This window comes from Temnothorax longispinosus, chromosome 3, assembly GCF_030848805.1.
Source record: "Temnothorax longispinosus isolate EJ_2023e chromosome 3, Tlon_JGU_v1, whole genome shotgun sequence".
Classification (NCBI taxonomy): Eukaryota; Metazoa; Arthropoda; class Insecta; order Hymenoptera; family Formicidae; genus Temnothorax; species Temnothorax longispinosus.
In genome coordinates this window covers 16,302,808-16,319,023 of record NC_092360.1, presented here as the reverse complement: position 1 = coordinate 16,319,023, position 16,216 = coordinate 16,302,808, and the positions used below count along the sequence as shown (strand labels likewise).

Here is a 16,216-nt window from a genome sequence, read left to right as displayed (position 1 = left end):
CTTAAAAAATTATTTCATTGTAGAATTAAAACCGTACGACTAAGGAGAGCTTAACAATATCAATATATAAATTAAAAAATACCAATTTATTTAATTAATAATTTGTTATTAACAAATACATATATTAACAATAAAATTTTCCAATGCTATATTATACTTTAGTGAAAGTTCTGCAATATGTTTCCTATACACTCCCATCAAATTCCCAACCATTAGCGAGATATAAAAATAATAAAAATCTTATTATATATATATATATACAATTTAATTTCATTGATTTCCCGTACTAATGAGAATGCTGACCACTCCTACCTGCATGATACATTATTAACATGATATTAGAATCATTATTACCACTGCTAAAATCACTTTTACCAATATTATTATTATTAACAAAATATATATACATACTAAAAATCTCGAGCGTCAAACGCTGAACCGCCACTCACGAACCTGAGAAAGATAGAATTGTACATGCGTAGCATAAGGAACGCGAATCCGAGCGAGATGCGAGTATTGTACGATCTGAAAGAGAGAAAGAGAGAGTCAGATATACCATAGTAACTGTTAGACGAAGAGAGCAATATCTTTTATACTTTAGACATGCTAATAATGACTTTAATTGTACTATTGAATTATTCTACCCTATGTAAAGTATGTCTAAAGAAAATTTAAATAATATTCAACATATATTTTCACATTTTAAAAAATTCAAATATTAAAGATTTCTTATTTTTTTTTATAATAAAAATCATATTGAAATTTCATAATGAAAGAAAGTATCGCTCTCAATACAAATCGCTGTTAGACTAAAGAATAAAAATAGAATTCAGACGAGTCACCTGTATGACTCATTCGAGTGAATCTAGTCTTTGCATAGACCATATATGGACATGTCGAAGCAGAGCGCAACGCATGACCATATAAGGTAATGAATTTCAAGATACCACCCTATGACTCATTGCTGGCAAGCGAGCCACACCACTAGAAGTAGACTCACATCCGCTAGACAACGCCTTATGACTCATTGTAACGAGGTGCGGTCACCTCCCACTACCGTTTCCAAAATTGTATAAAAGCGGAATCTTTCACCCTCTCGACGGAGAGTGTGGAACGAGCCAGGAAAGGTCACATATCTTATACTTGTTCCATCCTCCCACATAAGCTACTTGTATCGTAAAAGTTCTACAATAAATATCATACTTTTTATATCAAAAGAAAGATAAAGATTATTGAATTACCTACCTTCGACGGATCCAAGGAGCCATAATCTACATCGCCGACCAACAGCTAATTATCCTGGGGTTTTACCTCCTTAACTGCAAGAAAAAGAACCCATCAACGGAGACGTTCTGGCCGGATCGAGCCACCTCGCATCACCCAGGACGTCACACGGGACAAAAAACATCTAAAAGATATCCCGTTTTTGGACATGCGTGGTGTTTGGGATGCTACGAGCGTATTCCATAATCACATTTACCGACACCGATAATTGTCGGTAATTAGTTAGTTACAGAACACGTGCCCAACGGGCAGCGTCTCGAAATTCATTACCAGTTGTATTTTGCGTAAGGTGTGTGTAGCGATCAGCTAATCGCAACTATCACCAATTATCTGGCGATAGCTGCGACCAGAAATTATTGCGTGACATTATCTCATCATATCTGTGAGTGAGTGAAGGTTATATTGTTGATATATTGCGATATCTCTGAGACAATATCTCTTTCTGTGAGTGAGTGAATTGTTTGATAACAGGTTACATCCAGCGGACGGTGAGTTGCGTCGGCACCGCCCCTGATTATTTTATCTGTACCCGCGCGGCCCATAACAAAAGGTAACTATTTTCTTGTATTTCGAAGTCTATTACTACGTTTACGCGAGCGTTACTTCTGTAGTAACTTACGATAATTCCTTCGCGTAAACGGGATTTTGTAGTAACTTACGATAATTTACTCCGCGTAAACGAGTGATATATCTCGTAAGTTACTACAGAAGTAACGCTCGCGTAAACGTAGTATATGTTTGATTGTATTGGGACGATTAACGATGATTCAGCGACGACGCTGAACATTAAACAAATTCAATTTTATTTTTTTGATGCTAGCGTCAAAGCGGAACCACCACATTCACCTTGTTGATGACGCTCATTTTCAGCGTCTCATGAATTGACACCTTGAGAAAGCAATGTGCAGGTTTCTACTTGTACACTTAAAAATTATGAGGAAGCAATGTGCAAATTTCTACTTGCACACTTTTTTTATTGTGATAAAGCTTTATTGCAACTAATATCTGTTATACTAATATCTGTTATTTTAACGATACACACTTTATTTACAGTCAACAATTTGCAATTCACAAGCAATTAAGTGAAACCAGCGTCAAGCGTCAAAGCTGAACACAGTTGAGCTTTTGCCATTTGCCGTTGAATTTAAAAAGACTATCACGTGATAAATTTTGACGCTCAAATCGAGCGTCGAGCGTCAGCATAAAAAAGCACCTTCATAGTTTTTAAGAGTGCAAGTAGAAACCTGTACATTGCTTCCTCATAGCTTTTAAGTGGGCAAGTATAGAGACTTGCACATTGCTTCCCCATAATTTTTAAGTATGCAAATCATAAATTTACCGAGTTCTAGAATAAAATACCTTTCCCAGGTAGCACATACACGTTTCAAAAATGTTTTACAAGCGTTTTATAACCAATTTCTAGAAACATTTCTCATGAGTAAAAATGTCCATTCAAAAAACGTTCGACGAAACTTTCTTTTTCCATAAAATAACGTTTAAGAAACTATTATAGAAACGTTTTTTTTAATAATAAAGAAGTTTCAAAATTCCTACTTTTTACGTCTTTTGAACGTGTTTATGACGTCTTTACGACATGCGTGAGAATGTTCTAGGAGCTTTATGCATTATACCATCTATGGCGTCTATTCTTTTTCGAAGAAATTTCCTGCACTGGTACACATTCGTGCAATAAGTTAAGTTAAAGTGAAACAAAATATACTTGTTTCACTCTAACTTAGAGAAGATCGGGGCTCGTTGGCACAAGAGGCAAATTAGCAATGCGTTCCGTTTATGTATTTATGGAAAGAAACAATGTGGAAAAGTTATCACAATTGCTGAACTGCCTAGTTCAGAGTTTATCTTTGTTACTCCACATTGTGACATTGGAAGGAAAAAGATAAACTCTGAAGTTCAGCCAGTTCAGCAATAGAAAACAGACTCAAAATATCTCTTTTATGACATAGGTACTTTTCCCAAAGTTTTATTTAAATCAAACAAGTATTACAATAAAAAAAGAGAAAACTCTGATTCAAGAGGTGGCAAGTAAATTTTCGAGCGTTTCAAAAATCGTATTTGTTCTTCAGCTTGAGAAGTAAATCAAAGTGACGTATTATTGTTAGTTAAAAAAAAAGTTTCTGTTACTATATTCGACTGTTATTTTTTTTATACTGTTTAATCATGATAATTAGTTGTTTAAAAAATTAAATGCTGAAATTGTGAAAATTGTGTGCCAACGAGTCCCGATCTCCCCTACTGATGTGCACCAGTTTAGGAAGTTCTTCAAAATAAAACAAACATATAAACGTTTTTTTAATACAGCAGAACGTTTATTTTGCAACTGTTGGAAGTTTTTTAAGCTCAGATTTGTCTGATGACAAATAGATTAAGACTGGTAGGACAAAATTAATTTAAGTAAATAAGTGGATATATGTGCATGGATAAAATAATTTATTTTGTGCAATAATTAGTGCAATATAAATTTAAATGTTTAAAAAAAGACTATTAAAGCTATTATAGGTAAATATGAATATTAGTTAGGTCAAACCTCACCGATGACCTTGACCTTGACATATGTCGTCAAGGTCATCGTCCTGAATAACCTTCAGAAGGTTTTAGCTGGCGGTCGTTGTTTATTAAAAAGTTATAAACAAAAAAGTTTGAAAAATATAGCAGTTATTTTGAGTACTAATAGACATAAATAATTGATATTTATGTGGAAATAGTACATGTATGAACGAAGAAACATTATTTAGTTTGATGAATCTCTGAACGTTTATGAAGATGTTTTGCAATTGCTATATGGGACCGGAAGTGGTACTGTATTTATGTTGCAACATTTTATATGATACATATATATATTATATGATTATGACATTTGTATCATATAACATATTCACGAAATTATTAGCAATAACAACAAAATAAATTTTGGTAAATATGTAGTATAATAACGGCATTCAGATTTCTTTGAAACTTTTAATTTGAAAAATGTTCTGGGATAATTTAAAGGATTACAATTAAAACAGATAACAGTGCTTTTGGTTAAAGCCTCGGTTAAAGCAGAGAATACTCTGTATTTATGCTTTCTACTATTCTCTGCTTTAACAAAGATTATAGTTTTTTGTGTGCATATATGCAATTTATATATTGTATAGATTGCATCCATCCACGTGAGAAAAAATTTAAAAAAATTTGACTTACACCATTATGACTTTTACCCCTCCATATGATCTAATAATAAGAAGCAAAATATATGTTGAGTGTTTTATTCAGTGTTTAAATAGCGTTTTGTAGTATTGTTTTGATAGATATTATCCAGGCTGACCTTATAATTAATAACTCAATATTAACCCCTTATAGTGCATAGTGATAACATCATTCAACTTATGCATGTATTTCATCTAAACTATGTATATAAACATATATACTTCGTAATTATAACCATACTCATTGCTCTAAATTGGCATTGTGTTTTTAATCACCTTTCGAATTCCGTACGTACTTCGTTATGTATCATTTCGTTCGTATTATTTCTTTGTAGTACTTTTTTAAATTTAATATTCAAAACTTAATGTGATTGTGTGATTAAGGAACATTAGAAAGCGTGTATAATAAAATAGATTTATTTCAAAGTTGCATTAAAAAGTTCTCTATAATCTTGCGCGTTAATATTGAGTGTACTTTATACTTGATATTGCAAATCGTTGAATTGACCAGGATTATTAGGATAAAGAAATTTTTACTATTTTTGTCCTGTTTTGTCAATCAAACGATTTGTAATACCACGTGTGAAATACACCTATCATTATTAGTATTACAAACATTCTCCTCAATATGTCCTGATCAGTTACCACAATATTCTCTATATATACATACTACATCTATATAATATACATACAACATATTGAAATTTATATTTTGTGTGTATGTGAACAGTATATTTATAATATATCTAAATGATATCCTACAAATATATACTTATAAACTAGTGATATCTCTACGTGTTCGTAAGAGCGGACATTAGTGTATTTCTCGAATATCCTGTAGATATCCATATATATCTTAGACATCTCAATAATATTCTGATTTCCCGACAAGATATTGTAACGATATTACGCAGATCTATTTTTGCTGTGTGGGTATCCATAATTATTATTTCTTTATACTTATCGACATGATGTTTTAAGTATTAATTATAAACAAACGAAATGAGCGACAATTTTCTTTCCGAGAATCTTTTATTACCCAAAATACACTAAATTTAAAAATTTCAAAGGAATCAGAAAGAATGCTGTTATACTACATATTTACTTAAATTTGTATTAAATTATCAAATTATAAGTAATTATTCGCAAAAAATTACTAATTACGTAAAAATTAATAATATTTAAGTAAAAGTGAATTACACATTGCTAAAAAAATTGATAATTTGATGTCTGTTAAGTTAGCATCCTTCCTCCACAAAAACCGGAATAACACATATAGAAATTAAGTGCTCTTTATATGTTAATTATGTGCTCTATTCAAAATTTTTGTGCTCGAGCAGTTTTGTGGGATTGCATCAATTGAAAGTAGGGGTGCTAGCTTAACGTAAGCTAGTACCCCCATTTATTAAAATTACATATAAATAAAATAAAAAACTCAATATTTTAGAATTATATACTTTTTATGTGCTTTCAAATGCCTCAAACAAAATTAGTCTATCTGTAATAGTTTAAAAGATATACGCAAAAATATACTACTGATATAAGAGTAAAGTACCAGTTAAAATATAGATAGCGAATTGGTTTTAGTCTTAAAATGTTCTTCAATTTATGTGTTTCCGAAATATGCACAATGAGATTTTCGTGCTCATCTCCTTCAGCCGACCTAAACGTGAGCACCCCATACGTACAAGAGTAAAGTACCAGTTAAAATACAGACAGCGAATTGGTTTTAGTCTTAAAATGTTCCTCAATTTATGTGTTTCCGAAATATGCACAATGAGATTTTCGTGCTCATCTCCTTCAGCCGACCCGAACGTGAGCACCCCATACGTACAAGAGTAAAGTACCAGTTAAAATACAGATAGCAAATTGGTTTTAGTCTTAAAATGTTGCTCAATTTATGTGCTTTTAAAATATGCACAATGAGATTTCCGTGCTCATTCCGTTCGGCCAACCCAAACGTGAGTACCTCATACGTACAAGAGTAAAGTACCAGTTAAAATACAGATAGCAAATTGGTTTTATTAGAGGTTGTTATAAATGTAAATAGACATGTTCTTTATTATGTAATATGTTTATTGCGTTTTATGTTGTACATAATAAGTATAGCTTGAAGTTTTATGAGATTAATGAGTGTTATAAACATAAATGTTTCCTTTATGTATGTGAACATAGTTTTGTCCATGTCATCATGTTCATCCTCGTCCGCGCCCACGACCGTGTCCGAAGGAGATGAGCACAAAAATCTTATTCTGTACATTTTGAAAGCACATAAATTGAGGAACATTTTAAAACTGAAACCAATTTGCTATCTATATTTTAACTGGTACTTTTATACTCTTGTAAGTTGAGTGGTGTTCTCTTTCAGGAAGATTTGTCGGCGGAAGGAAATGAGCAAAAAAATTTCATTGTGCATATTTTGAAAGCACATAAATTGAGGAATATTTTAAAACTAAAACCAATTTGCTATCTGTATTTTAACTGGCACTTTATTTAAGAGTTATTTCAGTTTTAAGTTGATATAAAACCTTATAGAGAATCGACACTTTGCTGTAAATATAAAAATAAAATATAAATAAACCATTAAGATATTTCTCAAACTTTTTTTATGTGTAAAACATACATCATTGATATTGTATTTTAAGTTTCAAAATTTTTTGCTACAAAAAAATTGTTTTAATTTATATAAATATGGGTAAAACATCCTTAATTTCTGTATATATGTTATTCCGGTTTTTTGTGGGAGGAGGGAAGGGTGCTAACTTAATAGACATGATAATTTGTCCAAGAAATATTTCTATTGGTAATTATTAAGTAGAAATAAATTCTTTATTATTAAAATATTAATAATTATATAGTTTCAGATCAGTTACTTATGTCTTTTGATTTTAAAAGTTATTAATTAGTTTAATATAAATAATTTAATTATTGCATATAAAAAAATTATAATTTAAAAAATAATTATATATATGTTAATGTTATATGTATGTATATAGGTATATTTCTTAATCCAGTAAACATAATATTTCAAATCGCGACATATAACATTTTAAAGACGTCATTAAGACGTTTTAACAATTGCTAGTAAAATTATTTCAATATTCAATCTTTGATTGCGGGCCCTTGCTCATTACGCTTTTCTAAATATTCTAATTATTTAAATAAGCGTGTTAGAAGCATGTCTTTTAATTGCAGCTTGCTTTTTGAACAAACGGATTGGTAAAAGTGGATTTTAATCGATCATTTATTGGTGTTTTTCAACCATCCGTTTATACTGTTTTCTTAGGCAAAATCTGTGAGTAATGTATTACTTTCTTTTATGTTTTATCTCAAGTGATTCGAGTTTAGTTATTTAATGTTTCATGTGCAACATAGTCAAGCAGAACGGAGACGAGTGTTGTATTATCTGTATGTATATATTACAATTAGTTAATACGAGAATATTTTATTTAAAAATAGCCCAAATATTTTAAAACATCCGACTAAAGCAACTCCTAGATAATGAATATTATTGCACAATCTAGAGATATTGTACAATATAATTGTACAATAATATTGATCGTCTAGGAGCCGTTTAACGTAACGCGAATCACTTGGTTATATTATGTATAAACATATTGTATATTGCATAAATATATATTATTCTTTTACAGATTGCTTCAAGAACGTTGAGGGGGGGGGGAGAGAATATTATATATATATATATGTATATATTATATCGGCTGCTCATTAGCGCTGAACGGCTGCTATATAGCGCTGTTGGCTGCTATTAGCGCTAAATTTTGGTATATTGACCTTTCATTGGCATTACATAAGGTTGCCATAGCGCTGTCAAATATCGACTGCTATTAATGGTCAAATTTTATTTTCCAGATTAATCCAATTATATATACATAATAAAAAATTAATTTATAGGAGAATATAATCACTTTTTGACAGACAACATGTCTGTGCACACAAAGAAACATATAATCTTGATGCCTGCAGAGAGAAATATAATTGTCCAGGGTCAATGGCTGACGGACATACATATGGATCATTTCCATTAACTTGTACAAAATTGTTCCGATTATAAACCTGTCGGAATACAATTGCCTGATATGATTCAACCTGTATCACAAGATAAAAAACACATTCAAATATTGTGTAGTTCGTCACATTGGGTGTGTTGCTATTATGATACAAAAAATATATTTGTATATGATTCCTCACATAATAAAACATTATGTAAAGATCATGAGCGATTCTTGGAAAAATTATTTCCAGCACATGACTTTAAAAAACATCCCGTCAAATTTCCTACTGTGCAACGTCAACCGAACAATAGCGATTGTGGTGTTTTTGCTATAGCTTTTGCTACTTCATTGTTATTCAATATTAAACCTGACAAAGTAAAGTATGAATATAAGTTTATGCGTTCACATTTGATACAAATTTTGGAAAATAATGTTATTGAACATTTTCCTCAAGATTTGCAATGTGGTATTCCACAAAAAGTATTTCCATTAGCTGTAATAAAAGCGAGAGAGATTGAAGCGATTGCTAAACGTACAAAGAGACAATTTAAAAGTAATTATGCTATAAAACGTCGTGCAGAGGAACAGGATTTAGAAAATCGTGCTACACAGCGGCAACGATGCAAACAGATTTTACCAAATAATCGTGCTCAAGATTCACAATGTGCTATTTCTCAAAGAGTACTTCCATTAGCGATAATAAAAGCGACAGAAACTGAAGCGATTGTTAAAAGTGCAAAGACACATTCTGAAAGTAATTATGCTACAAAATCTCGTGCAGAGCAGCAGGATTTAAACAATCGCGCTATAATAAAGCGATCCAAACAGAATTTAAAAAAGAAAGTAATTTTAAAGTTTAAAGAAAAAAATATAATTATTCGAGGCAAATGGATTACGGACGCTCATATAGATCATTTCCATACACTTTTGCGAAGTTGTTCAGAATGAACCTGTCGGAACATGGCGAATCCAATTGCCTCAATTTATTCAACGTATACCAGAAGATAGAAAACATATACAAATATTACACAGTTCGTCAGTTCCGTTCAATTGTGGAGATCCAAAACTTATAGATAGAAATGGACATTGGGTATGTAGTTATTACGATACAACAAAAATATATATCTATAATTCACAAAATAAACAAGAATTGCACGAACATCACGAGATATTCTTGAGAGAATTATTTCCAACGTACGACTTTGAGAATAATCCTGTCGAATTTCCTACTGTACAATATCAACCAAACTGTAATAATTGCGGAGTTTTTGCTATAGCTTTTGCGATTTCATTATTGTTTAATATTAAACCTGACGAAGTTAGATATGATCACAGAGTAATGCGTTCACATTTGTTGAAGATTTTTGAATCGAATACAATTGAACATTTTCCTCAAGATCCACAAAGTGATGCTCAGACAGTGCTTCCATTAGCAGTAATAAGAGATAGAGAAGCTAAAGCGACTGCTCTACGTATAAATAGACATATATCTCAGAAAGATTCCTGTGAAAACATTAGTAATACTGGAAATAATTGCGCTGAGAAACGTTGTCGAGAGGAACAGAACTCGTCAGAAAATGATCGTGCTAAAAAACGGCGTCGATATCAGAATTCAGAAAACAATTGTGTTAATAATACTAAAATTAATCGCGCTAAGAAACGGTGTCGAGAGGAACAAGACTCGTCAGAAAATGATTGTGCTAAAAAACAGCGTCGATATCAGAATTTAGAAGACAATCGTGCTAAAAAACGACGTCAGTATAAAGACAACTTAGCAAATAATCGCCTTAATAAGCGAAAATATCTTATACATTCTCAGCAAGGACGAGATAGACAAAGAAAATATTATCTTATACATTCTCAGCAAGAACGAGATAGAAAAAGAAAAGATTATCTTATACATTCTCAGCAAGAACGAGATAGAAAAAGAAAAGATTATCTTATACATTCTCAGCAAGAACGAGATAGAAAAAGAAAAGATTATCTTATACATTCTCAGCAAGAACGAGATAGAAAAAGAAAAGATTATCTTATACATTCTCAGCAAGAACGAGATAGAAAAAGAAAATATTATTTTATATATTCTCAGCAAGAACAAGATAGAAAAAGAAAATAATATCTTGTACATTCTCAGCAAGAACAAGATAGACAAAGAAAATATTCTGATCGTAAATGGCTTTATAATAAGCGATATTATGAGAGAAAGAATTCTAAATACGTACCTGCAAACAAAAATCACGATATTGCCAAAAATATTACTAGAAAATATGCAAAGTTTTGGTCACGAAATTACATACAATTTCTTATTCCTGTGGCAATTGAAGACATCGAAAACAAACTTAATATTAAAAATCCTACTGAAAGACGATTAGAAGCCGAAAGAATCTTACGTTGGTGTATGCGTATTCGAGATAGTTTTGTCAGCAAGATCTCTAAAATATTAGCTTCACTTAAAAAGAAATCAGACGTGTGCTTGACTCTTGCCGCTGAATGCTCTATAAATGACGATAAAATACGTGCATTATGTGGCACATCGGGACATACAGCTTCATCCGAAAATTATTTTATCGACACATATCATAACATTGCTTCATCACAACTTCACAACTGTTGGTAATTAACGAGAAAGGTAAAACTACGAATGTATTACCTTTGCAACAAGCACGAGTAAAAAAATCATGGTTATGCAATGCTTTGTATAAAATTTATGATGATCCGTTGATGAAGATTCTAATCGATCGTTATGAAAAATTTCTCAAAACGATATTTGCCTGCACTTTAAAGAAAATACCACAATTGTTAACAGATATTCATACATGTACGATAAAGAATTCTGATAGAAAGGGTCACACACATGCCTGTTACATTGATGCAACTCTTTGCAAAGCTCTATTTCTTCCTGTTTTATTATTATCACCTCATTTTCCAATGGTGAGATATATTAAACGTTTAATTTATTAAATGACAAGTTTATACGACAAAATGTTAATCTGGAGAAGGCTTTAACTTCTGTTGATTTAGACACGTTAAACAAAATTATAATTTCGGCACAACAAAAAGCATATATGTACAAACATCAGCAGAATCGTACTACTTTGAGTGAAGATGAAATCATGTCTCGCTTTAAAAACGCATTTAAGGCTTTTACTAAACGCTCCATGGACACACCTCGATATGTTTGTGCATCATGTGAGAGACTTTTATATAGAAGAAGTGTCTCTGAATTTAATAAGCTTAAAGCACGAATAGATATTCCAATTTGGAGAGATTTAATGGCGCATTTAGAAAAACATAATATTACTCCGCAATACATATGTAATTACTGTAAAAAAAAATTCCGTGACGGATTAATGCCTGCGTATTGCGTTTTAAATGATCGTATTGTACATGATCCACCTGAAGTAATATCATGTCTTAACCAGTTTGAAAAAATTCTCATACAAAGAGCTAAAGCTTTTCAAACTGTCGTTACAATGAAACCTGTTAGTAACAAGAAATTGCCTCACAGACAGATGGTACAAAAAGTAAAAGGTAGAACGTTTCATTTACCGTTACCTTTACAAGAAACATTGAACAAAATATGTCCTGATACTGATCCGATTAATATCAATCACGAACTGTACTTTGTACGTGTTAGAGGTATTCCGACAAAATCAAAAATGATTTGGGAAGATATGGTAGACGTTAAGAACAAGGTTTTTGACGCCTTAGTGTGGTTAAAAGAACACAATCCTTTATATTCTCATATTGTATTGCCAAATACTTGTAAGGAGTTTTCTTTACAAACGTCATTATTAATCGATCCAGATTTTGAAGCACAGGAGACAGAAAATGCTACTGAATCTAATTTGGATGACGAACGCGAATCGAGCCCAAAAAGTCCAACGCAAGAAAACAACGTAGACGCTACTTTAAATAATGAGCGTAAGGCAATGTTAACTCAGGTTCTTGACGAAAGTAATGATTATTACGATTACGAGCAATATACTATTTATCCTTTATATGAAAAAAAATTATGTAAAACTGATACCGCCTTATATCAAATGTTAAAAATAGCCGATTTGCCCTTGGACAATCGTGAGAGATCTTTAGATCTATTGTGTTTTCCAGATTTATTTCCTTTTGGTATTGATGGACGACACCAAGCTAGACGGGTTAAACTTCACGACCATAAATTTGATAAATGTTTGATGTCCAAACATCCACAATTCAGATTAAATATACAATTTGTATTTTTTCTGTATAATCTGTACACTTTTCGTCAAATAAATCGTGGTATTTATAGCAAACTATGTACAACTAAGCGTTATACGGCTTCAGAATATTTAGAAGCACTACAGACAGATGTATTAGAATCTGACTTGAGTACAATATTCGCCACTATAAGAAATACGGAACAATACTGGCGTATACCGAGGAGTAATTTAAGATGTATGACGCAAGAATACGGACCTGCGACATGGTTCGTAACATGGAGTCCTGCTGAATGGCTGATGCCTGACTTAGCTGCATATCTTCGTGAAGTAAATGGATGGCCTGACGATTCGACGCACATTAATGTACTCGTTGCTAAGGATCCCGTGTCAACGTCAAGGTTTCTTGATAACAAATTCAAAGCGTTCCTTGATTTTATTTGTTCCAAAGATAATCCGATCGGAAAAGTGGCGCATTATTTCTGGCGACAAGAATACCAAGGTAAAGGTATACAACATTTTCATTTATTAATTTGGATTGAAGGTGCGCCAATTATCGGGAAATCTTCTGTTGAAGAAGTTTCTCAATTTATTTTGCAACACATAACTTGTGAAATGCCAGATCCAAATATTTCACCATTGTTATACAGGCGAGTCAATACGCATCAACGACACAAACATAACAATTATTATCTTCGTTCTAAAAAAGTAGGACGCAAAACGATTCGTGTGTGTCGTTTCGGGTTTCCTCGTCCTGTCACGGAAACGTTGATTTTGAAAGATGTCATAAGTTTGATAGCAGGTAGGAAACGATTGAAACATAGAAGTAGGCTTTATCATGTTCCTCGAAAACATGATGAGATCAATATAAATGATTATCATCCTGTTCTTCTTACGGTATTAGAAGGAAATGTCGATATACAATACGTAAGTGAAACATCCACGTTGCTTACTTGGTATATTACTAAGTACGTAAATAAACCAGGAAAATGTGAAATATCTGATGCTGTCCTTGATAGTAAAAATAAGACAAAGAAATCATTGCGTCAAGAACTTTGGAATTTTACTTTGCGAGCCACGAGTAATAGGGAATGTGGATCTCTTGAAGCCTGTGATGGAATGTGTGGTATTCCTTTATGGGGGACTGATTCAAAAACGACTATAAAATGGTTAGATGTTAATCAGATACGACGTAGAAAAGTTAAAACTTATAAGAAAATTAAAGCTCTTGACGGAGATTCTACAAATATATTTTGTCCATCTGTAATAGATGAACATTATCCACGGAGACCAAAAGAATTGGAATCTATGTTTTTATATGAGTTTGTACAGTATGATATTTTGAAAAATAAACCACGAGATAAAAATATTGAATACTACACGATGGAGAATGGTTATTATCTAAAACGGCGACAGCGTGGATGTCTTATTAATCACTATAAATATAATATCAATACGCAGCCGGAAAATTATTTCTTTTTATTACTGCTCATGTTTAAACCGTGGCGGAAAATAGAAGATCTTAAAGACGGATGTGATACATATACAGAAGCATTTCACAAGGAAAAGTTATATCTTACGGAAGCATTGCAATATCATGAAAAATTAGAGGAAGTGCAAAAAGCATTTGAAACTGCAAAGCAATTAGTTGAACAATATTTAGATAATTTGGAAAAACAGCATGAGTCTCAAGATAATCCCGATAATCCAATAGGTGTTCAAAATATTGAGGCTGGTGAAGCGATGCAAGATTTTAAGGATCTTGGTGACAAATTCAATCAGGAAATCGATGTATCTGAAATGATTTCAAATCTGAACGCAGATCAAAGAAGAATATTTGACAGAGTCATCAACGCCGTAAAGATATCGCCGGATAACGAACAATTTAAACAATTACTATTATACGTTAGCGGAGAAGGAGGTGCTGGTAAAAGTTTTTTAATTAAAACAATTAAATGCTGGATAAAACAAAATCTCCACAAGGATACTGCTGTAACAGCACCTACCGGTATAGCGGCGTTTAATATCGATGCTTTAACGAATCACAGGCAATGGCAGTTACCTGTTGAACATGGTGATCAGTCTCCTAAGTATACACTATTATCTGATCACGTTTTGAAAGTTTTACGGGCAGATCTTAAAGATGTTAGTCTTATTATAATTGATGAAGTGTCAATGATATCTAATTTAACTTTCATGTATATACATTTACGACTATGTCAAATATTTGATACCATGGATGACGATTTCTTTGGTGGAAAGCATGTTCTTTTATTTGGAGATCTGCTTCAATTACCTCCTGTACGTGAAAATTTTATCTTTGTTCCACTATCAAAAGCAGAATTTAATAAATATATTGGCAGTGTGGGGACTACTCCTGAGAAATAGTTGTGGCAAAAATTTCAATATGATGAATTGACGATCAATATGCGTCAGCAAGGAGATACAGCTTATCGTGAATTACTCTCGAGAGTTCGTGTTGGTTTATTGACAACTTCTGATTCTGAGATTCTCGAGAAAAGAAGAATATCATTGAAAGGTCGGTCTTTCGATGAAAAATTATACGAATTGTGTAATTATCTTGATAATTTGCCGCCTAACACTGTTTGTTTACTGCCTACTCGTTATTTGTGCGATGTTCTTAACACTGCAATGCTAAGTCGTATTGCTTCGAAAGAAATATTATTAATTGCTCAAGATACGCTTGACTGTGATAATTATATTAAACGAAAGGTACAAAAGCGATTGACGGATAATAAAGACGATGATATCAATACAGCTGGGCTTTTGAAACAAATTACAATTAAAATTGGAGCGAAAGTTATGATAAGACGCAATATTGATGTCACTTTGGGCCTGGTAAATGGTACAATTGCTACAGTTATTTCTGTTGTGCGAGATATATCTACCGATTGTGTAGAAAAGATTAAACTTCTTTTACCGTTTGGTTTGGAGTATTGTATTGAAAGAGTAAGTGTCAAGTTTAAAGTAATGGAGAAAGCATATGTTATCAGAAAACAATTTCCCATAACTCTCAGTTATGGCATAACCATTCATAAAAGATTAACCTTGCAAAACGCTGTTATGGATATAGGTAATTCTATATTTAGTTGTGCTCAGACATATGTTGCGTTATCCCGACTACCGTCTTCGGATGGATTGCATTTAATTAACTTTGATCCTTCAGCTGTAAAAGTAAGTGAAAGAGCTATTAGCGAATATAATCGACTAATACGAACATTTCTACCGCAAGCACAAACGATTCCTATTTCGAAAAACCGTTTTCGAAAAGTAAAAGATGTTCCGTGGACATTGTCGAAAATAATCAATGCCGGTCAAGAGTCAGATCAACAAGTTGGAAAAAGTACTGTTGAGCCGATACCTGTTTTGCAAAATGAAGATGGAGTTTCATGCTACGCAAATTCAGTAATACAATGTTTCTTGCAGTCAAGTATTATTAGGAAAGTGTTGCTTAAAGTTGATAAAGATGATTTAAGTATATTAGCGCATAAATATG

The 16,216-nt window shown here is 32.2% G+C and overlaps 1 protein-coding gene across 1 annotated transcript; it reads left to right on the top strand.

Annotated features, from left to right (window-relative positions):
- Positions 1-11,856: 11,856 nt before the first annotated feature.
- LOC139810043 (uncharacterized) lies at positions 11,857-15,087 on the top strand. Its single transcript, XM_071773381.1, has one exon. It carries the CDS (start codon positions 11,857-11,859, stop codon positions 15,085-15,087), a length of 3,231 nt encoding a protein of 1,076 aa, XP_071629482.1.
- Positions 15,088-16,216: the final 1,129 nt, after the last annotated feature.

What these genes read in the sequence shown, in the direction of transcription:
- LOC139810043 (XM_071773381.1), top strand. Translation starts at nt 11,857, where the DNA reads ATGCCTGCGTATTGCGTTTTAAATGATCGTATTGTACATGATCCACCT.